Below are 22,804 nucleotides of genomic sequence, written 5' to 3'. Positions count from 1 at the left end.
GCCAAAATGAATTCAGTTATCATCTTATTGGTCTGTTTAACCACTTCCCGCCCGCCCTATAGCGGATTGAGGTCCAGGAAGTGGTTCAGTTATCCTGACTGGGCGTCATATGACGTCCAGCAGGATAACATGCCGCCGCGCGCCATGGCGGTGATCGGTGGAGCAGTGTGTCAACCTGACACACCGCTACACCGGTCTTGGTAAAGAGCCTCCGGCGGAGGCTCTTTACCACGTGATCTGCCGTGTCCAATCACGGCTGATCACGCTGTCAATGGGAAGAGCCGTTGATCGGCTTTTCCTCACTCGTGTCTGACAGACGCGAGTAGAGGAGAGCCGATCGGCGGTTCTCCTGACAGGGGGGGTCTGCGCTGATTGTTTATCAGCGCAGCCCTCCCTCAGATCACCACACCGGACCACCAGGGATCGCCACTAGGACCACCAGGGAAGGGGCAACATGTGGATGGCCAGGTATGTACCCCATGGCCATCCACATGTCCCCAATCTGTGCCAATCAGTGCCCACAAATGGGCACTGATCGGCACCATTATGTTCCAGATCTGCCCAGCAATGCCCCCAATGTTTTATCAGTGCCACCTGTCATTGCCCATCGGTGCCACCTGTCAGTGCCCATCTGTGCCCGCCAGTGCCCACCAGTGCCACCCATATTTACCAATCAATGCCACCTACGAGTGCCCATCAGTGCCACCTATGAGTGCCCATCGGTGCCGCATACCAGTGCCACCTATCAGTGCCGCCTATCAGTGCCCATCATCAGTGCCCGTCAGTGCCACCTCATCAGTGCCACCTCATTGGTGCCACCTTATCTGTGCCCATCAGTGCCGCCGTATCAGTGCAGCCATATCAGTGCCCGTCATTGAAGGAGAAAACGTACTTATTTACAAAAAATTTTAACAGAAACAAAGAAAAACTTGTTTTTTTTTTAAATTTTCGGTCTTTTTTTATTTGTTGCGCAAAAAATAAAAACCACAGAGGTGATCAAATACCACCAAAAGAAAGCTCTATTTGTGGGAACAAAATGGTAAAAAATTTGTTTGGGTACAGTGTAGCATGACCGCGCAATTGTCATTCAAATTGCGACAGCGCTGAAAGCTGAAAATTGGCCTGGGCGGGAAGGTGTCTAAGTGCCTGATATTGAAGTGGTTAAAGAATTCTGGGGGTATATGAATGGGTAGAGTTTGAAAAAGATAGGAAAATTTAGGCAATACTGACATTTTTATTATGTTACATCTATCGAACCAAGAGAAAAGGCCCTGATGCCATTTAGAGAGCAAGACTTTCACTCTACTCAGTAGAGGTGGAAAATTCAACTCAAAGGTTTGGTCCAATTTAGGTGGAATCAACGTGCCCAAGTATTTGATGCCCGTATAGGTCCATCTAAACTTAAAATTCATTTTTAAAGCGTTAATTTGAGTCGTAGTCATAGATACACCCATTGCCTCTGACTTGGACATATTAATTTTTAAATTGGACAGTGCACCATATTGGTCCAATTCTCTTAGTAGGTGCGACACAGATAAGAACAGGTTTAGTAAGGCAGAATAAAAGATCATCCACATATGCGGATACTTTATGATGTAAATCTCCGGTTATTAACCCCCTAATATCCGGGTTTTGCCTGACCTTACAAAGAAATGGCTCTAAGGTAATAGCAAAAAGGAGGGGTGGTGAAGGGCACCCTTGGCGGGTGCCGGTAAAGATAGAAAAAGGTTCAGATAGAACTCCATTTGCTTTTATTTGTGCCTCCGGCCTTGTGTATATGCTCGAGATACACCCTACCATCCTCTCCTCTACACCCACATATCGGAGGACTGAGAACATAAAAGACCAATTGACCCGGTCGAATGCCTTTTCGGCATCTATACCCAGGAACACAGTGCATGTTTTAGAATGACCAGCTACGTGGACTAGATTCAAAATTTTAATGGTATTATCACGGGCCTCCCGCGTTGGAATGAAGCCTACCTGGTCTGGGTGTACTAATGCAGTCAAATGTGGTTATATACATGTGGCTAATATTTTTGTAAATAACTTAAGATCTACATTCAATAAAGAAATGGGGCGATAGCTGCCCCCTATTGATGGGTCCTTATCCTCCTTCAGAATAACGGTGATATGTGCTTTCAGGGTTTCTGGAGTAAATCCTGTCCCGTGTCCCATTGCATTAAATGTTTGTACCATCTGCTTACCCAACTGAGGGAAAATGTCTGGTAGTATTTGTGTAAAGCCATCCGGACCCGGAGCTTTCTTGGGTTTGGATGTCCTGATGGCCTCTTGCAATTCCTCTAAGGTGATAGCAATGTCCAACTCTTCGAGTCTGTTCTGTCAATTGAGAAATACCTGAAGAGGAAATATTTTCCTCCATGATATTTTGAGGTTGTGATCTGGTAGGCAAATTATATAAAGATTAGTAAAATCTACGGAAGGTCAAGACAATCTAGGAGGGAAGGTGTACTTTTCTACCTTCGGGGCCGACTAAGTGGGGGACATAGGATTGAGTCCTCTGTTCCTGTAAAGCTTTAGCCAGTGAACGGCCGCATTTGTCTCCTGTTTCATAATAATATTTCCGGCATCTCTGAAGTGCTGCCTTAGCTCTATGTTGGAGTAACTCTGTCACTTGTCTACGCAATTTAAGGAGTTCTGTCCCCTCATACACCTAGTGTTCTGTTAATGTTGGGTGTCTAATATCTGTATATCTGTCAGTAATTGGGCCTCGCTTTCCTTTTTTATTCTGGAACCATGCTTAATGAGTACCCCTCTTATTACCGTTTTGTGCGCTTCCCAGATTGTCCCTGCATCTGTCTCCTCTACAGTATTATATTGAAAATAATACTGCAATTCCTTAATAACTTCCTCTACCACCATCTTATCTTCCATCAAACTCTCATTCAATCACCACTGTCTCCTCTTGGCAGAGGAATACTCATTCATAGTTCATGTCAGCGAGACCGGGGCATGATCTGACCAATACTCCCTATAGCCACCTCTTTAACCGCCGTTAACATACTCTGTGGAGTGAAAAATAAGTCAATTCTAGAATATGCTTTATGTGGCACTGAATAAAAAAAGGTGTAGTCTCTTTCGTCGGGGTGATACACTCTCCATGTGTCAGTAAGTTGGTAATTATGTAATATTTCTAAGACTTGCTTATGTAGACCTGTAGCTACCGAGGAGCTTCCCCCTGATGTATCCATCTTCGGGTCTAGGGGAAGATTAAAATCACCCCCCCAAGATAAGTTTACCGTCAGTAAATTTCATCAGCTTATTAATAGTAGCGCAGATAAATTGATCTTGATTATTATTGGGGGCATATATCGTGGCCAAAGTCACTTTTATGCCACCCATCATCCCTTTGAGGAACAGAAATCTGCCCTCTATATCTGTTTTTTTGTCTATTAATGTCCAGGAAATGCGTCTTGAAACCAATATAGAGACCCCTCTTGATTTAGCTGCCCTATTAAATGCATATGCATAGGGGTAGAAGTTGTTCCTAAGAATTGGTACCTTACCCTCTTTGAAATGGGTTTCCTGAATGTACGCCACATCCAAGTATGAGCGTTTCAAATCTTGCATTCCCCGGTACATTAAGCCCTTTCGCGTTTAGAGAAGTGACCTTTTAAAGCCTCCATCCCCCCTATCAAAAAGCAACAGGAAGAAAAAAAGGAATGATAAGAAAAAAAGGACAAGAAGGGTTCTAATAACCCTAATGTGTTACGTGGGGTTTGCGATTTCATATGATCTTCATGAAAGTAAAACTTATATCAACATACCGCCCTCAAAGGAAGAGGGTCCGGGGAGAAGCTTTCCCCTCTATTGCTGCAATATGTCATGGGGTATAGTACCCTATAGTGTCCCCCACCCTTGTCTCCCTTTTCCCTATCTACTTCCGCAGGGATATATGTCAACTACATAATAACCCCCCCCCCAAAAAAAAAGAAGAGGAGAAGAGAAGAGAAGGGCACACCAACCCCCCCTCTCCCCTACTCTCACCTTCCCCTATCCTATACCCCTTCAGCCTATCCTTAACACATTCCTGCTACTCTCTAATGTCACTTCTTGGCCCCTTCTGTTATCCTACTCCATTATTTGCTAGCTTCTGCTCTTTTAGCCTCCCCCCTTCCAATTCCATGCAACCTCCCCTTTGTGTCTATTTATAAATCTATAAATTAAGTAGAAAAATAAGTTAAGTGATGCGCTAATATTAACCAATTAATATCACACTGTGTGTTATACGTGCAAAATAATTTACAAATATGTGAATAAATTATGTATATAAACCTCTACATAAAAACGTAGAAAATAAATAAATAGTATATTCCAAACCCACATACAAGGTTCCCTTAATTATGGAGAAACGGGACCTCTTTACAATTTATATCACAAACCCGTGTTCCTGTGCATGTGAAAAATAAGTGATTTAAATATAAAATATAACTGTGATTAGTCCACTAATTAGAGACACAGGAATACCTTCTCTTCGCTTCAAACCAGAGCTTTGTAAGTCATGCTTGGATGGATTAGCGGTGGATATAAACAGTACCGTTCACCCGCCGGCATAGATCGGTGCATTCCTTAGCTTTTAGCGGTCCTCCCCAGTATAAAAAACAAGATTGGCTTATCTCTGCGCAATGGTATTGTTTCCCAATCTTGTTTTTTATACTGGGGAGGACCGCTAAAAGCTAAGGAATTCACCGATCTATGCCGGCGGGTGAACGGTATTGTTTATATCCACCGCTAATCCATCCAAGCATGACTTACAAAGCTCTGGTTTGAAGCGAAGAGAAGGTATTCCTGTGTCTCTAATTAGTGGACTAATCACAGTTATATTTTATATTTAAATCACTTATTTTTCACATGCACGGGAGCACGGGTTAGTGATATAAATTGTAAAGAGGTCCCGTTTCTCCATAATTAAGGGAACCTTGTATGTGGGTTTGGAATATACTATTTATTTAATTTTCTAAGTTTTTATGTAGAGGTTTATATACATAATTTATTCACATATTTGTAAATTATTTTGCACGTATAACACGCTGTGTGATATTAATTGGTTAATATTAGCGCATCACTTAACTTATTTTTTATGCAATTTGTGTAGTTCACTAATTGATTGCAGCTATATTATTTGGGCATCTTTTAATATATTCTCACATAATTTATTTGTCCACTTCAGCGCTGTAGTAACTTTATCACTATAAATTAAGTAGGGGACTATGAAATAAAAACCTCTCCTTTAGTGATTATGTTTGTTATCGTTCTCTTGTACATATGTGTTGTGTTTCTTTGTGTCTTAGTGTTAAACAGTGTCGGCTCTACCAAGTCTGTGTTACTAATTCCCTTTTATCTAATCTTCAAAACGGAAAAATAAAACAACCCCACAGGGGGTCTAGTGCAAAAAAACCCACAGGGGGTCTAGAGCAAAAAAAAGAAAAGAAAAAAAAATGAAAAAACCCACAGGGGGTCTAGTGAAAAAACCCACAGGAGGTCTAGTGAAAAAAAACAAACAAAAATTAAAAAACAAAAACCCCACAGGGTGTCAAGTACAAAAAAAAATCCCACAGGGGGTCTAATGCACGAAAAGAAAAAAAAAAAAAAAAAAAGCGAAAAAACCCCACAGGAGGTCTAGTGAAAAAAAAAAAAGGTGCAATACTCAGTGTATATGTGTGTAGCTAAAACCCGCATGGATAGAGGTACGGGGAGGGCCGTGTTGTATGGCCTTCTTTTTTCATATATTAGGTGTAGTTTTCCTTGTGCAGGCCCCTCTACTCCCTACCCCCCTCTACTCCCCCCCTTCCCTCTAATGCACCCCAGATCCTCTATTCAACCATCATAACACCTTTCTTATCGTCAACAAAAGAGAAGTTGGATAAAAATTCAAACAAAAAACATTTCCATCTAGGCTTATAACATAAATCCAAATATTCAGTTCAATACCCCTGTTAGAGGAAAGAAAGAAGGGAGTGGCATATACTTTCTCTTCCCTCCCAGGGAAGGTGTGGTGATCCTTATGCCATCTCGTGCAATCCCTCTTAACCCCCCCCCCCCCCACCACCACCATCCCAGATCCTCTATACATCCACCATATCACCTTTCTTGTCATTAAATACATTAAATAATAAAGTAATAAATATTCAAAACAAAAACATTTCCAGCCCGACTTCTAATTCTCAGAAGTCCCAAAGTTCAGTTCAATACATCTGCTGGAGAAAAGAAGTAATTGGCATATACCTATGTGTATACTTATATATAAAATTAAAAACCCAAGGATCCGTATGACTCCCTCCCCCTCTGTCGTCAAGAAGGGGGAGGGAGATCCCCCAATGGGCAGAAAAGGGAATTGTGAGGGAGGTGGGACCACCCAGTACCCACCCAAAACAAACAAAAACCACCCCACAGGGGGGGTCTGGTGCGAAAAAAAAAAAACCCACACAGCTCCCGTGGCCCCTTGTGTCCCAACCCCGTGCCCCCTCTCAGTTTCATTCTTCCAGCTTTTCCTCCGAATCTCCCCTCCATTATATTCATAGTTCCACTTTATGATACTATGTTCTCCCTATTTTCTGGGCACTCTTGGGACCAGCTGCAACCAGTCTGGAACCTCAAATGGATCAACACCCAAAAACGAAAAAAAAAAAAAAAAGGTCTGATAAGTCTGCTCTGGAACGCAACCAGAAAGACAGAGTGCCCTTTTTTATCAGCACTGAAATTGGGAACCTCCACCGATATGTCCCACCCCAGTCTCGTACCCGCTCTAATACTGGGCGTAGTAGGGCTCTGGGCTACAATGTAGCTCTTGATAGGTCTGGTAGAATTTTCCCCTGGCCCCCCTTAAAGTCTATTGTTCCTGTCTCCCAGGCTTTCCGCAAAATGACCTCCCTATGTGTGAATTAATGCAAACGACACACTACATCACGGGGGCGATTATTGTCCTTGGACTTTGGGCCTAATGCTCTATGAACTCTATCAAGTTCCAATTTTAAAAGGCATAGCGTCTTTTAGTATATTTTCAAAAATAGATTTTACCATTTCCTGCAGGTTTTCCTGGTCTGATGCCTCTGGGATTCCTCGCAGGCGCACATTGTTGCGTCTACTCCGATCTTTGAGGTCCTACAACTGTAGCGCCACTGAGGACTCTTTTTGGGTGTAACTATCTCTCTCCAGTATGCTCACTCGCTGTTCCAGGCTTTGATATGCACTCTCCCCATCCATCACAAGCTCCGCTAGTATTTGTAGTTCACCCTGGACCAGCTCCTTACAGTGTGCATCCTCCACTTTTCCAATAAGGGTTTCTATGTCTGCTCGTGTAGGGAGAGCCTGTATAAGTGTCTTTAGGTCCTCCATTTTCAACCCCGCTGCTTCCTTCTCTCCAGGTAGGGGGATCATAGGTGTAGCCCCCGCTACCGCAGCCAACGTTCTGGGGCTATGTGGGATGGTCTGTAGCGCTTCCACGCTAGTTCTCACTGCCATCTGTCCTTGGGCTGGCTGCATAGGTGTACTCTCCCTAGGCTGCAGCAACAAGTCTGACTTCCCTCTCTCACTTCCGGGTTCAAGTCCCGCACCCTGTACCGTGGGGAAGTAGCTGTGGATCTCTGGCTGCAATTCCCCCCTCTCTGGGAAGCGGGACCAGCTGGGCTGCTTTGCGTGCGGTTTTTGTCTCCCTGAGTTCATACCGCTGTAGTCTCACCAAGAGATAGCCTTGAGGTCCCACCAGACTAATCCTGAAACACTGCTAGCATGTTGGTCAGTTAATCAGCCTCATACGGAGCAGGCTGGGGCCCGGAGCTTGTGTCTCTCACCTGACCATGTGCAGACCACACCCCACCTTTACTGTCACTTATATTTTATATGCATTTATCACTACACATAGCACAGCAATTGTTTTATATTTTCACAATTTGTTCTGTTGTGCAATTGCCAGCTGCTTTGATCACTCATTACTTTCACCTGCGCAATTACACCCCCCTTTCTTTACAGACCGATTTTACGGTTGTGGGTTTAGTAACACTTTAAGTGCAAGGATTACAACCCCATGATCCTGCATTTCCATACAAGTCAGCTTCCATTCCATATGTCTAGTCTGACCACTTTTCTTTCAAAATCGAAGACCGTACTAGAATAGTGCTCATCACCTGCAGCCACTCCTCAAGCATGCACTCCTGTGATAGAAGCACGGCGACCATGCAGGGGGAAAAATTGATAGGGATTTAAACCTATACAAAAGATCTTCATGGTGAGATCACCAGGTATTTTTTAATCTGAAGATTAAAAAGGAGGAATGTAAATATAAAAAAGTTTTGCAACAGAGCAACGCTGATTAAGGACCAATTTATATACAGTCAGGTCCATAATTATTGGGACAGCGACACAATTATTATTTTTGGCTCTATACACCACCACAATGAATTTGAAATGAAAAATGAACAAGATGTGCTTTAACTGCAGACTTTCAGCTTTAATTTTAGGGTATTTACATCCAAATCAAGTGAACAGTGTAGGAATTACAACAGTTTGTATATGTGCCTCCCACTTTTTAACGGACAAAAAGTAATGGGACAGATTAACAATCATTCATCAAACTTTCACTTTGATACGCTAATCCTTTGCAGTCAATTACAGCCTGAAGTCTGGAACACAAACATCAGACGCTGGGTTTTATCCCTGGTGATGCTCTGCCAGGCCCCTACCGCAATTGTCTTCAGTTCCTGCTTGTTCTTCAGGCATTTTCCCTTCAGCAAGTGAAATACATGCTCAATTGGATTCAGGTCAGGTGATTGACTTGGCCATTGCATAACACTCCACTTCTTTCCCTTAAAAAACTCTTTGGTTGCTTCAGGTCATTGTCCATCTGCACTGTGAAGTGCCGTCCAATGAGTTCTGAAGCATTTTGCTTAATATGAGCAGATAATATTGCCCGAAACACTTCAGAATTCATCCTGCTGCATTTGTCAGCAGTCACATCAATACAAGAGAACCAGTTCCATTGGCAGCCATACATGCCCACGCCATGACACTACCACCACACTTCACTGATGAGGTGGTATGCTTTGGATCATGAGCAGTTCCTTTCCTTCTCTTCCCATCACTCTGGTACAAGTTGATCTTGGTCTCATCTGTCCATAGGATGTTGTTCCAGAACTGTGAAGGCTTTTTTAGGATGTTTGGCAAACTCTAATCTGGCCTTCCTGTTTGAGGCTCACATCTTATGGTGAACCCTCTGGTGAAGTCTTCTCTTACTTGTTGACTGACACATACACCTACCTCCTGGAGGGTGTTCTTGATCTGGCCAACTGTTGTGAAGGGAGTTTTCTTCACCAGGGAAATAATTCAGTCATCCACCAGTTGTTTTCCCGGTCTGGTGTTGCTGAGCTCACCAGTGCGTTCTTTAAGGATGTTCCAAACAGTTGATTTGGCCACACCTAATGTTTTTGCCATCTGATGGTTTGTTTTGTTTTTTCAGCCTAATGATGGCTTGCTTCACTGATAGTGACAGCTCTTTAGATCTCATATTGAGAGTTGACAGCAACAGATTCCAAATGCAAATAGCACACTTGAAATAAACTCTGGACCTTTTATCTGCTCCTTGTAAATGGGATAAGGCGGGAATAAACACACCTGGCCATGTGTCATGAAGCTTGGAATACTGAAGTATTTCTCCTATTACACAGTGTGGGGGTCTTCTGCCCTGTCTAAGGCCCCTTTCACACATGCGGACCGTATGTCCGTATTTCATCCATCTGTTTTCGGATGAAATACGGACATACATGCATCCTTATGGGATAGCGGGTGTCAGCGGATGTACATCCGCTAACACCCGATGTCATCCGCCTCCGCTCTCGTCCGATTCTGCGGACGGAAGAAAATCCTATTTTTCTATCCGTCTGCAGAGCGGATCAGAGGAACACGGACAGACGGTCCGTGTTCCTCCGATCCTCCATAGGAGAGAGCGGAGATCTGACAGGGCGGTCCCTGCACAGTGTGCGAGTCCCGCCCTGTCATCTGCCTGCTCAGCTGGGGAAAGCGGAGCGATCCCCGCTGAGCAGCGGATAGACACAGGGCGGATCAACACGGATCCGTCCCGTGTGAAAGGGGCCTTAAGGCTAACCCCCTCCAGACGGCTCCATGGTCTGGAAGGAAGGCATTGTTCTGTGTTTGAACATTTGTTTATGTACTTTAATTACCCCCTGGGGCTTCTCTGTGTCATTACACAGATCAGTCCTCCTATTCAAGCTATCGAACCACTCTCTGCCGACCCTGTTTCAAGTCAGCATTTGCATGGACAAAGAGGACTTGAGTGAAGACTAAGTGTACTTTACAATTGATCAATAGGAAAGTGGTTGTTGGGGGCGGGGTGTTCAAACTGCTGTGTATAAAAGTGTTGTGTGCATCAATAAACATGAGAGATTCCTGTTTGAACTTACATACAGCCTGCCTGATGTTTATTCTGAGCTATGACAACTGGATTAGGGGCTCGTTACACCATGGAACAGCTGAGCAGCCAATTGTCCCATTACTTTTGGGACCTTAACCACTTCCCGCCTGCCCACCATCATATGATGTCCTGGGCTTCGAGCGGGTATATCTGAATGATGAGGCATCATTCAGATATTGCTGGTTTCAGCCGGCGAATCTCTACACCATAGGAATGATCATAGCGGCCGTTCCACCGCTTGATCGTTCTTACAGGAGGTGAGAGGGGACATCCCTCCCTCCCGTGCTTGTTCCGACTCACCGTTACGATCGGTGAGGTGGAGGAGAGCGGCTCCACCAGCGCTGGATGTAGATCATAGATATTTCTGGCGGACCAGATGGTTGCCGGAGTCTGATTATCGGAGGCCGGGTGTGATGTTATGACGTCACACCCGGCCTCTCCATTCAAAAAACGGCGCCGCTTCGGCTGGGAAGCGGTGATCGTTTTTTTATTTCAGGCTTCCCAGCCTAGAGGTGAAATGTGGGGTCTTATTGACCCCACATCTCACTATTAAGAGGACCTGTCATGTCATATTCCTATTAAAAAAGGAATGTTTATATTCCTTTTAATAGGAATAAAAGTGATCAAATTCCCCCCCCCCCTCAAAAAAAAAAAAAAAAAAATTATAACTAACAATAAAAAAAACTTTTAAAGAGCCACTGTCCCTGTGTGCTTGCACGCAGAAGCGAACGCATACGTAATTCCCGCCCACATATGAAAATGGTGTTCAAACCATACATGTGAGGTATCGCCGCGAATGTTGGAGCGAGAGCAATCATTTTGTCCCTAGACCTCCTCTGTAACTCAAAACATGTAACCAGTAAAAAAAAATTTTCAAGCGTCGCCTATGGGGATTTTTAAGTACCGAACATTCAATGAGCGTGTACAATTTTGAAGCGTGACATGTTAGGTATCCATTTACCTGGCTTAACTTCATCTTTCACAATATGCAAAAACATTGGGCTAACTTTTTTTTTTTTTGAAAAACAGATTTTTACATGTAGGAGAGAAATGTCAGAATTGGCCTGGTAGGGAAGTGGTTAAAAAGTGGGAGGCACATACAACAGTTTGTATAATTCCTACACTGGTTCACCTGATTTGGATGTAAATGCCCTCAAATTAAAGCTGAAAGTCTGCAGTTAAAGCACATCTTGTTCGTTTCATTTCAAATCCATTGTGGTGTATAGAGCCAAAGAGATTGACACAATTCTAATGTCCTAATATTTATGGACCTGACTGTATACTTTAGTGGAAAAAAGCTGGATGTGTACTGCCCAAGTTTTACTATGAACAGGTAGTAATTTTAGCACATATCCAAATAATGAAGTGTTTGATTAGCCAGAAAATATTGCCTTAAACCCCCCAAGACAAGGGGGATCCTCTGTGGGAATCAAATCAGTAAAGTTATCAATGCCCTCATCTCCAGATGGCATGTGTCAGATAAGACTTATGCCCCGTACACACGGTTGGACTTTGTTCGGACATTCCGACAACAAAATCCATGGATTTTTTCCTACGGATGTTGGCTCAAACTTGTCTTGCATACACACGGTCACACAAAGTTGTCGGAAAATCCGATCGTTCTAAACGCAGTGACGTAAAACACGTATGTCGGGACTATAAACGGGGCAGTAGCCAATAGCTTTCATCTATTTATTCTGAGCATGCGTGGCACTTTGTGCGTCGGATTTGTGTACACGATCGGAATTTCCGAAAACTGATTTTGTTGTCGGAAAATTTTATATCCTGCTCTCAAACTTTGTGTGTCGGAAAATCCGATGGAAAATGTGTGATGGAGCCTACACACGGTCGGAATTTCCAACAACAAGGTCCTATCACACATTTTCTGTCGGAAAATCCGACCGTGTGTATGGGGCATAAGTGGTACAAATTCAAAATTGAAAAGTGTGAAATCTAGGTTGGCACCTAATTTATAACAAGGGACCTAACTGGTATGCAAAGAAAAGGTCTGGAAAACCACAATACATCTGTTGTGTACACCAAAAAGTTTTTTAGAAAAATTTACATAATTGCCAAGTTTGTTTCTTCTGGACAAAATCTGATCAACATACTAATCAGTGGTCTGGCATTTCCTACACTTCCCACTTTTATGGTCTGGCAGACTGCAAACTTACAACATTAAAAAAAAAGGGACACTAACAGAAGTTGGTAATTGTTTTGCAGCCTAGATCTGGACTTTCCTAGCCTTTATTCATGGTAGATCTAACAATTTGCTGCTATAGGCAGAGGGCCCCAAAATGAGATTTAATAATTTTGAAAGAAAGGCAATTTCTTGCTTTTGTGACTCCCTCCAGAGGTGGTTCTGGCCAGCTCAGTAGATTGCTTTAAGGCCTGGATTCTTTCCTAAATGTACATAATATAACTGGGTACTATTTATAGGTAAAGTTGATCCAGGGAAAATCCAATTGCCTCTCTGGGATCAGGAAGAAATTTTTGCCCCGGCTGTAGCAAATTGGATCCTGCTTTTCTGGGCCTTACTCTGGCTATAGGTTTGGGTATGTGGGAGTGTGTGAGAATATAAAATATATATATATATATATATATATATATATATATATATATATATATATATATATATATATATATATATATATATATATATATATATATATATATATATATATATATATATATATATATATATATATATATATATATATATATATATATATATATATATTATTTGAGCTAGATGGACTTAATGTCTTTTCAACCCAATAAAGAATTTTCTCAAAAGATTAATATGCTGTAGTGTTGCTAGAACTGACAGCATAGCATTAATTACCCCAAAACATTAACAACTATGTTGTAAACCCTTAATATGTGCACCATATCAAAACACTTTGAAAGCCACACATCCATTCACACTGCATCACTCAAAAGCACCCAGCCAATAGATTTGACAAGACACCAAGAAGTTTCATCCTCAAATTTTATTACCAAAAAGCTCTTAAAATATACACAGTATTGAGGATGATCACTTGCAGCTGAAAAAAAAAAAGAAAAAACAAAATTACACAAAGTCATGGCTGTATGCATCATGTTCCATAACAGCAGTCAACTTATGAGGGTCCCTCAGCTGTGGCCTGTCACCAAAGGGCTACACAGGCTGTTCAATAAGCTTTGGTACAACTTCCCTTGCAAAGTGAAGGTGAAGCTCTGACAACCATCATCCAATGACATGCAGGCAAAATTAACACTTTTCCTTGCAAGGAATACTTAACCACATTCATTAAGTTCTGGAGTAAATTGCCTTTCACAGCGCAACTTCTTAAAAAGTGAATAGTCCACTAGCCTTTAGTAAACCTCATAATGTTCAGCATACGATAAGCTACAGAAGACCGTTTAGACAATACAGGAGGAGGATCAGACTGAAGCTATAGTGCAGGCATGGTTGGAGACTGCTAGAGATTACTGCCATTATAGGGCCTTTACAAATCAGTGCTTCCACTTCTGACTGTCAGGGTGCAAGTTGAGCACTGGGGTTCTATCATCTACAATTAAAGATGATCGGAGCAGAAAAAACACCTCCTTTCAAAAACACACGTCTAGAACTGCATATACACCTCTCCCCATCCCTTGGCTTTGTTTATTGCTCCTTGCAGTAGTGAGGATTAGGGATGGGCCGAACACCCTCCTGTTCGGTTCGCATCCAGAACACCGTTAAAGTCTATGGGACATGACTATGAAAAAAATCAAAAGTACTAACTTTAAAGGTTAATATGCATGGTTTTGTAAAAAAAAAAAAAAAAAAAAAAAAAAAAAAAAAACAAACTGTTTTTGGGAGCAGTGATTTTTAAAATGCTTAAAGTAAAATATTCCTTTAAAATTTAGTACCTGGGGGGTGTCTATGGTATGCCTGTAAAGTAGCGTATGTTTCATGTTTAGAACAGTCCAAGAGAAAAATGACATTTCTAAAAGGAAAAAAAAAAGTAATTTAAAAGTGCTAGCGCTGGCTATTATGTGTATTGTCAGGACCGACCGACAATTCATTGAGCACACAACAGGAAAAGAGGGGGATGAGAGAGCGCCCCCCCCCACATGCCCTCAACATGTTGATGGGGGACAAGGGCCTCATCCCCATAACCCTTGCCTGGTGGTTGTGGGGATCTGCGGGCGGGGGGCTTATCGGAATCTGGAAGCCCCCTTTAAGTGGACACCCAGATCCTGGCCCCCCCTATGTGAATTGGTAAGGGGACAGCTTGGGACAAGAGATAGAGAATATATATATATATATATGCGATGGAGGATCTCCAGCGATGGATACGCACAGTCAATGATGCGGCGCTAGCTTGACAGCTCTTATGTAGCTGAGGGCGGGGCCACCTGTCACGTGACCCCACCCCCTCTGACAAGTGGAAACGCCAGGGTTTCCCAGTGAAGTGTACGGGTGACCCTGCCCCTCCTCTGATGCAACGCAGGATTCCTGTTGCATCAGAGGGGGTGGGGTCACGTGATGGGTGGCCTTGCCCTCAGCTACACAAGAACTGTCAAGCTAGCGCCGTGTCATTGGCTGGTTTCCTCTGGTGGAGGCAGGATCCTGTGCGTGTTCCTCGATGGAGATCGAGAATTGGATTACATCGCTGGAGTAGGAGCATGGATTTAATCACTGGAATCTATTTTTTTATTTTTAATAAAGGACTTGTCCCAAGCCGTCTGTGGTTTAACATTTTGACTTTGTGAAATGATAGGGGTACAATGTACCCATTACCAATTCACATAGGGGGACCAGGATCTGGGTGTCCCCTTTGTTAAAGGGGGCTTCCAGATTCCGATAAGCCCGCTGCCCGCAGACCTACAACCACCGGGCAAGGGTTGTGGGGATGAGGCCCTTGTCCCCCCAACATGGGGACATCCTCCCCATGTTAAGTGGATGTGGCCTGATACGGTTCAGGAGGGGGGCCCGCTCAGATAAGGGTCTGGTGTGGATTTTTGGTGGAACCCCATGCCATTTTTTTACATTTTGGCACGGAGTTCCCCTTAATATCCATACCAGACCTGAAGGGCCTGGCAATGGAATTTGAGGACACCCCACACTTTTTTTTATGTTTCAATGACTTATGTATTGTCAGGACCGACAATTCATTAACCACTTCCCTCCCACTGTATGCAGAATGACAGCCGGGAAGTGGCTCCATTATCCTGACTGGGCGTCATGACATCCAGCAGGATAACATGCCAGCATGCAGCACGGTGATTGCGAGTGCAGAGTGTCAGTCTGACACCCCACATCTCCGATCACGATAAGAAGCCTCTGTCAGAGGCTTCTTACCACGTGATCAGCTGTGACCAATCACAGCTGATCACGAGAACCAGGAAGTGCCGGTAAACGGTTCGCGCCGATAGGCAGCTCTCCATGGCAGGGTGGGGGGGGGGGGTCTGTGCTGATAATCAGCACATTGATCATCAGCACAGCCCCCTCAGATGTGCCACAAATCCTCAGATGTGCCTCCTCAGCAGTCAGTGGCCCAATTAAAAACACAGCTCAGTGCCACCTCATAAGTGCCCGTCAGTGAAGGAGAAAACTAAATTTTATAACAAGAAAAATCTCAAAAAATTGTTTAGTTTGTTTAGAAAAAAAAAAAAAAAAAAAAAAAAAAAAAAAAAAAAAAAGTGGTGATCAAATACCACCAAATGAAAGCTCTATTTGTGGGAACAAAATGATAAAAATTTTGTTGGGTACAGTGTAGCATAACTGCGCAATTCTTATTCAAAGTGTGACAGCACTGAAAGCTGAAAATTGTCCTGGGTGGGAAGGGGCGAAAGTGTCTGTTATTGAAGTGGTTAATAGCCAGCACTAGTGCTAGCACTTTTAAATGACTTTCCTTTAGAACAGTCCAAGAGCAAAATGACATTTCTAAACATGGGAAACATGCACTACTTTAAAGGCATATTATAGACACCCCCCCCCCCGGGTACGAAATTTAAAGGAATATTTCACTTTTTTGTTTCACTTTAAGCATTATTAAAACCACTGCTAAAAAAAAAAAAAAAAAAAAAAAAAAAAAAAAAAAGAAAAAAGGAAAAAAAAAAAAAGTTTAAATCTTTTGCATTGATACATGTTCCCTGGGGATGGACCCGGGTCCCCAAACTTTATGACAACTTGCTTATTAACCGTTAAAATTAGCACTTTAGATTTCTCCCATAGGATTTTAAAGGGTGTTCTGCGGCTTTTCGAATTTGCCGTGAACACCCCAAATTGTTCGCTGTTCGGTGAACGGGCGAACAGCCAATGTTCGAGTTGAACAGATAGCCCATCCTTAGTGAGGATCTCCCAATAATTCAGTTTGCATATTTGGATAACACAAGTCCCCGTTCAGATGCTTCTAAAATTTACACCAGTGTTAAGGTTCCAAATTCTGTGCAGCACTTATGAAAGAAGCACAATTCTAAGATGTGTCACTGATACACGTGAATAAATCACCACTAGGATAAAGTAAACCCCATAGCTCAAATTACTTGAGAGATTTCATGGTATATATGGAACAGTTTAAAATGTTACTATCACCCCCTCCCCCACCTCATTTTGAATGCAAGGGTTATGCTTTCATCCAATCTTCTAGAAAAGAGATGGATATACCTCTCGTAGTGACCACTGACCAACATAGTCAGCCCAAAACAGATTTCAGAAGTGGTTGACGTGAATCTCGGCACTGGTTATCCAACTCCAATGTGCAATCTAAAAGTTGGAGTGGGGAGGGTTATAAAATGGGGTGTTGTCATTGCCAACTAGGACTGCAGTGAAGGAAAGTCCAAAATTGAGTTGAGGGGAATCTATTGGAGATAGTTGCAGTGGAACCTGCCAAAAGAACTGAAATTCCCTCCAATTACAAGGATTGTCTGAACACCCTTTTTGAGGGCCTTTGCGTGTATGTGGGGCCTTACGGAATACATCATCCATTTTTATGCACCTCATTGCTGTAGGTTGTTAACTTACACTATACAGCGCATGGCTCAACTCTGTGCCAGCAGTACAACTGCTCTGGATGAAACTGAGCGGGGGTTATCGGAATTGACACTTCTGCCTGGAATGGTACAAAATGACATCGTTAAAAACCACAGCAAATAGGACTGCAGTTTTTATCATCGGGAGTAAAAAGTAATCTGCTGCAACAGCCAACCCACCAGTGACCTTCAGATTTAAACCTTTACCCAATAGTGTTCAATTTGGAATGCCGAGTTGTGAATAAGGTGCTCACATCTGTAAACATTTACAGACCATTACTTCCATGCTTTTGAGTTAATAGCCTACAATTAGCATGTAGAAGCAGCAATATACATGTTAAATCGAACATGGCGAAATGGAGGACCTGGAACAGAGGTCAGCAACAAGCCTGCAAAGGCAGGCATGTACAAATTTCTTGACCTTCATTTCTAAGCCAAGGTGCCTGCATACTCCTTCAATAGCTCATGCCAAAACCAGTCACTGGACTGAACCAATGGTAAGCTATTACAAACATCACACACAGTTGCACTATTGTTAAACAAATCTTCTCATTCTATCCATGTCAAGTTTAGCCGTGTACAGCAAATCACTGAAGGTCACTTGTAATGTGGGGGTACCAAACACTGCATTACAAAGTCCTAGGGCAGTGGTGGCGAACCTTGGCACCCCAGATGTTTTTAAACTACACTTCCCATGATGCTCCTGCACTCTGCAGTGTAGTTGATCATGGGAAATGTAGTTCCAAAACATCTAGGGTGCCAAGGTTCACCATCGCTGTTCTAGAGTCTAGAGCAGGGGTCTCAAACTGGTGGCCCTCCAGCTGTTGTAGAACTACAAGTTTCTGCCTGAGGGAGTCATGCTTGTAACTGTCAGCCTTGCAATGCCTCATGGGACTTGTAGTTTTGCAACAGCTGGAGGGCCACCAGTTGGAGACCCCTGGTCTAGAGACTGCTGCAGCCAAGCCTACCCATTCTCTGTTTTGCAGGGATGCATGATCCAACTCCGGTGCATACTGGATCAGAAGACAGGTTTGAAGCATCACAGATAACCACATCACAGTGGAAATAGATCTAAAGGAAAAAGATAAATAACTCAGTACTGTCATTATCGGCATATGCTTTCCTTCCAAATCCATTGAATGTACTCACTGCTCCAGTATAAGAATGGTCACCATCCATGAAGGTAAAGGTTTTTACTTCAAACCTCTTGAAGTGGGATGGAAATTGAACTCTGGAATCTGTGGTCACTTTAAGGAAGTTTGTTGGGTATGACTCCCCATATTCACAACTGAAAACAAAAATGAGAAAGATGCCACTTGATACAGTTTTAGTTTTTAATGTTCAAGTTTGGGACTACAGCATAGGATATTGTATGGGTGTACATTGATGCACTGGTGCTGTTAGTATGCTGTAAAGCAGCACTCCTAAACTATGGCCCACTGGTGGAGGTGGGCAATAAAGCCTGCCAGGTGACAATGACCCACCAATGATTGAGCCGAGATTCCTCCCATTGACCAGTTACTCCCATGGACTAGTGACGTTGGCACATGTGTTACTGCCATTGGACAGGATATTTTTTTCTCCCAATGACCACTGGTTGGGGCATTTTCTCACTATTGTCCAATAAGTGCCCCTTTGTTTAAAGCAGGGGTCTCAAACTGGCGGCCCTCCAGCTATTGCGAAACTACAAGTCCCATCATGCCTTTGCCTGTGGGAGTCATGCTTGTAACTGTCAGCCTTGCAATGCCTCATGGAACTTGTAGTTTCACAACAGCTGGAGGGCCGCCAGTTTGAGACCCCTGGTTTAAACGGTTTAAGAAACCCCTGCTGTAAACAACCAGTTACAATTAGACCTACACTGGGACCATAAGATATATGCATATGGTGCAAACCAGGTTCAGGTTACTTTTAGGATTCTTTTGCTTAGCAATCCAGGGCAAGAATACCCAAGAATGTGTCCTGATAATTTGATTTGAACCAAACAGCTGTGGAATGTAAAATAATGGAAGAAAATTATCCTGCACCCAAAAATATCAGATTATAAAATTGCAGGTAAAGTTTCAACATGCACAGCTGGTGTACTCAAAATGAAAAAATGAAGGCACCAGAGCCAAGCCTTGTCCAATGCAGAGAGACCAGCACATGACATATGAACTGTTGACAGACTCACACTAAAGACTTTACATATTTAGCCACCTTGAGCTGCTTTGTATATTTACCATAAATCACAATTGGACTTTAAGCCGTCTGTGCTAAACAAACTATACTTTACAGTTCCCAATCACCATGCTTGCCTAAAAATGCTGCAACAGCCAAGTTTTACCTGTTTGTGACAATGGGCCATGAGGGTGAGCTGTTCATGTCAGGTGATGTTGTAGCCCAGCAGGTATCCAGGAAGATTTCTAGTCGAGAGTCTGAACTGTACAGGAGCTCAACTTCAAAATACAGGGGCTCTGTCAGGTACTTTACAACTGGATAGTCCACATCGCCATAGAAGTTTGTATAGGCAATATCTAAGAAGGAAGACTTTAGTTTTATTTCTTCCCCCCTTTCACCAATGCATGCAATGTTCAAGCACATTAAAAAACAAGCTGGATGGTGTTTAGGGCACTTAACACGTGCTAGTGGACATGCACGCTTATAGCCAGGCTGCCCAAATCTTCGTTTTAATGAGAAAAAAAAAAAGTCACACAGCCACCTTATATAAATTTCAGCTCACCAGTCCTTAAAATGGGGTGGCTGCATTTGTCTTCCCCTTAAATTTTCACCTGGTGATCCTGCCAGTAACACTTCCGGTTCTAGGGTTTAAACACTTACTCGTCCTATTGCCATGTATGGTGGGGCAGTGTTGTCATCCTAGGTTAAGGCTAGGAATGCTTCCCCTTTTCTCTCTACGAGAAGGGCTTGTTAGTCCAGAGAACTGGAAATAATGCTAACTGGTCGAGTCCAAAGCAAGCAGCATAATCACTTTTTTGCCTTTACTGAAAAAAATCTCAGTGGTATGTTTGTTTAACAAAGCAAATGAGAAGTTGCTAGTGTTTACATGAACTTAAGCAGAACTAAACCCCATGATCCTTCTCAGCCAAAAGGAGTCATCATAGCCTCTGATCTGCAACTGCCATGATGCTGCACATTTGATTCATTATGACACCAGCCATTTGAGGATGTGAGTGACTTGTATAGCGCTACCTATGGGAACTGAATCGCCTCAGGGCGCTTTTTAACCTACCAGCATGTATTTGGAGATTTGACAGCTTGGTTGAAAGCACAAGCAAATGTGACCATTAGCATTCCCAGCATGCCAGGAATGTAACTTTTGAATGCATTAAAATATGGTTACACTCTGCCCAGTTATTTATTTATTTTGGGGGGGGGGGGGGGGGGGGTGTCGGGGAATACACACTCCCCTGCATCCCTTCACGCTTAAGCCTGCATATTGGAATGTTAAGGAGCTTACGCGTTTCAGCAGTTGAAGCTCAACAGTAATATTGGAAGTCTGGCAGGACCACAAGGAGGGTCAGTATAGTTACTTTAGTGCCTGTGACACTTTGCTATGGGCAGAACACCATAACAGGTTTGCTAGACCGTTATCTTTACTGATTCAGTAAAACCAAGCTCTTGTGGCATGGATTTCATAATACTCTAGGAAAGTTAGAGCCTATAAAATGCATCAATACTTTTGAATAAGTTTTCCCTAAAGCAGGACTATTTTGGCAAAGAAACCAAGAGAAACTAAGCATCAACTTTGCTAACTTCAGCAAGTGCTAGTTGCTTTGCTTTTATTCCAACATTCCGGCTTCAGTACTTTTATTCTTGCAATGGCAGCCCCCACATCTCTGCAGAAAGTTAGAACTTTAAGCTAGTGCAACATTATCCTAGTGGAATTTCAAAAAAAAAAAAAAAAAAAAAAAAAAAGTGTAGGTCAAGCCTGCCACGTTGTTTTTCAAACTATCAGAATTCTGTGCAATATAAACTTTAGCAGTTGCAATGCCTTACCTTTACTCAACCTTAAAATCAAATAAAGAGATGCCATTGCCGACTGCGCACTAGGTGTAGGGTTGTCCTGATAACTGTACCCAACTGCCACGGTACCATTAGTTGTGTAGTTGCATGTGACATTCATTCTGCAAAATATGCATTAGCCAATTAGACATCTGCATTTTTAAATAAGAGCATTAGACCCCAGTTACACTTGCACATGGGTCCATTACCAATTACATACAGGAGACCCAGTGTGGTTGGCAGGCAAGTCTAAAATCTCTGGTTGCAAGTGTGGTGTTTGAGTTTTCCACTTTAACCCTTCTCAACAGGTCATATCCTAGCATTATAGAACTACCACAATGCAAGGGGGTAAGTTTTTACCTACACAAGCTTGAAATCATTGCTATACAGCACAGTACAACTCCTTCTACCCCTTTATAAAAAGCCATTCCATACCAATTAACCCCTAGGCCAGTCTACCTTGACCTCTTGATAAAAAGGAGGCTACTCTACATTACCAATGCCCTCTAATTGAACAATTCATTGCTTTTTTTAAAAAAACACTTTCATGCGCAGTTGTAAAGATATAGTACTGCTAACACTGTATCATAGCACAAGTGACTAACTTGGCCATGAGTAACCTTGAGTAAATTATGCACCTAATGTAGCAGACTTATCTGCTGCATCAGTGCTGCAACTAGTGGCAAGTGCTTGTGTGACTTGCTGAGATGGACAGCCATAAAGAATCAACTGTTTAGATATTATTCCTGTAAAATCTTACATTAATATTGGCTTTCCAGATGCTGAATTGTCGTAGATTATCTCATTGTCATAAATCATCCAGTTGTTTTCAAACTAGAGGGCGAGAAAAGACTGAATTACATAGTCTGTAAACCATAAAGCAGCTAGAAGCACTCAAACATGTGCCCAAGAGCTCTATCCTTACTAGCACAAATCCCCCTCAACCATATCACCTTTTCTACCGTCAACCCTGCGCCCCCCCAGTCCCCTTTCTAAAACAATTCTTACCCCCTGCTGCCCCCCCAACATGACAGTGCCCAGGACAGTCACCCCCTCACTTTTCTGGGTTCAACCAAAAAGTTTCCTTTACTTTCAATAAATGGTAAAGACAAATTGAGGAGAATTGCCTTAATGGGGGCGCACAGACCGCAATAAAAGCCGACAGGTGTTTTAATTCCTCCACAAAAAAAAAAAAAAAAAAAAAAAATTTATATTTTAGACATTCATACAGGAATATACTTTGCTCTGACACTTAACTTAGATTCAGCAGTTCACAAAACTATGCAGGCATGTAAATTGATCCTACTATACACAAGATATTAGGGACATTAGAATGAAATGTTTGGTGCAAGG

The 22,804-nt window shown here is 42.7% G+C and overlaps 1 protein-coding gene across 1 annotated transcript in view; it reads right to left on the bottom strand.

Moving 5' to 3' along the window:
- LOC141141185 (uncharacterized) overlaps nt 1-22,804 on the bottom strand; it is a 94,332-nt gene that overhangs the window by 50,174 nt on the left and 21,354 nt on the right. The window contains exons 16-20 of the mRNA XM_073628881.1: nt 22,212-22,285; nt 21,446-21,573; nt 19,773-19,962; nt 18,599-18,737; nt 18,418-18,520 (exon numbers count right to left, since the gene is read on the bottom strand). Of these exons, the coding sequence (XP_073484982.1) occupies nt 18,418-18,520; nt 18,599-18,737; nt 19,773-19,962; nt 21,446-21,573; nt 22,212-22,285 (634 nt within the window). The remainder of the gene's footprint in view (nt 1-18,417; nt 18,521-18,598; nt 18,738-19,772; nt 19,963-21,445; nt 21,574-22,211; nt 22,286-22,804) is intronic.

Source organism: Aquarana catesbeiana, linkage group LG04, assembly GCF_042186555.1.
Source record: "Aquarana catesbeiana isolate 2022-GZ linkage group LG04, ASM4218655v1, whole genome shotgun sequence".
Lineage (NCBI taxonomy): Eukaryota > Metazoa > Chordata > Amphibia > Anura > Ranidae > Aquarana > Aquarana catesbeiana.
This window is presented reverse-complemented; position numbering and strand designations above follow the sequence as displayed.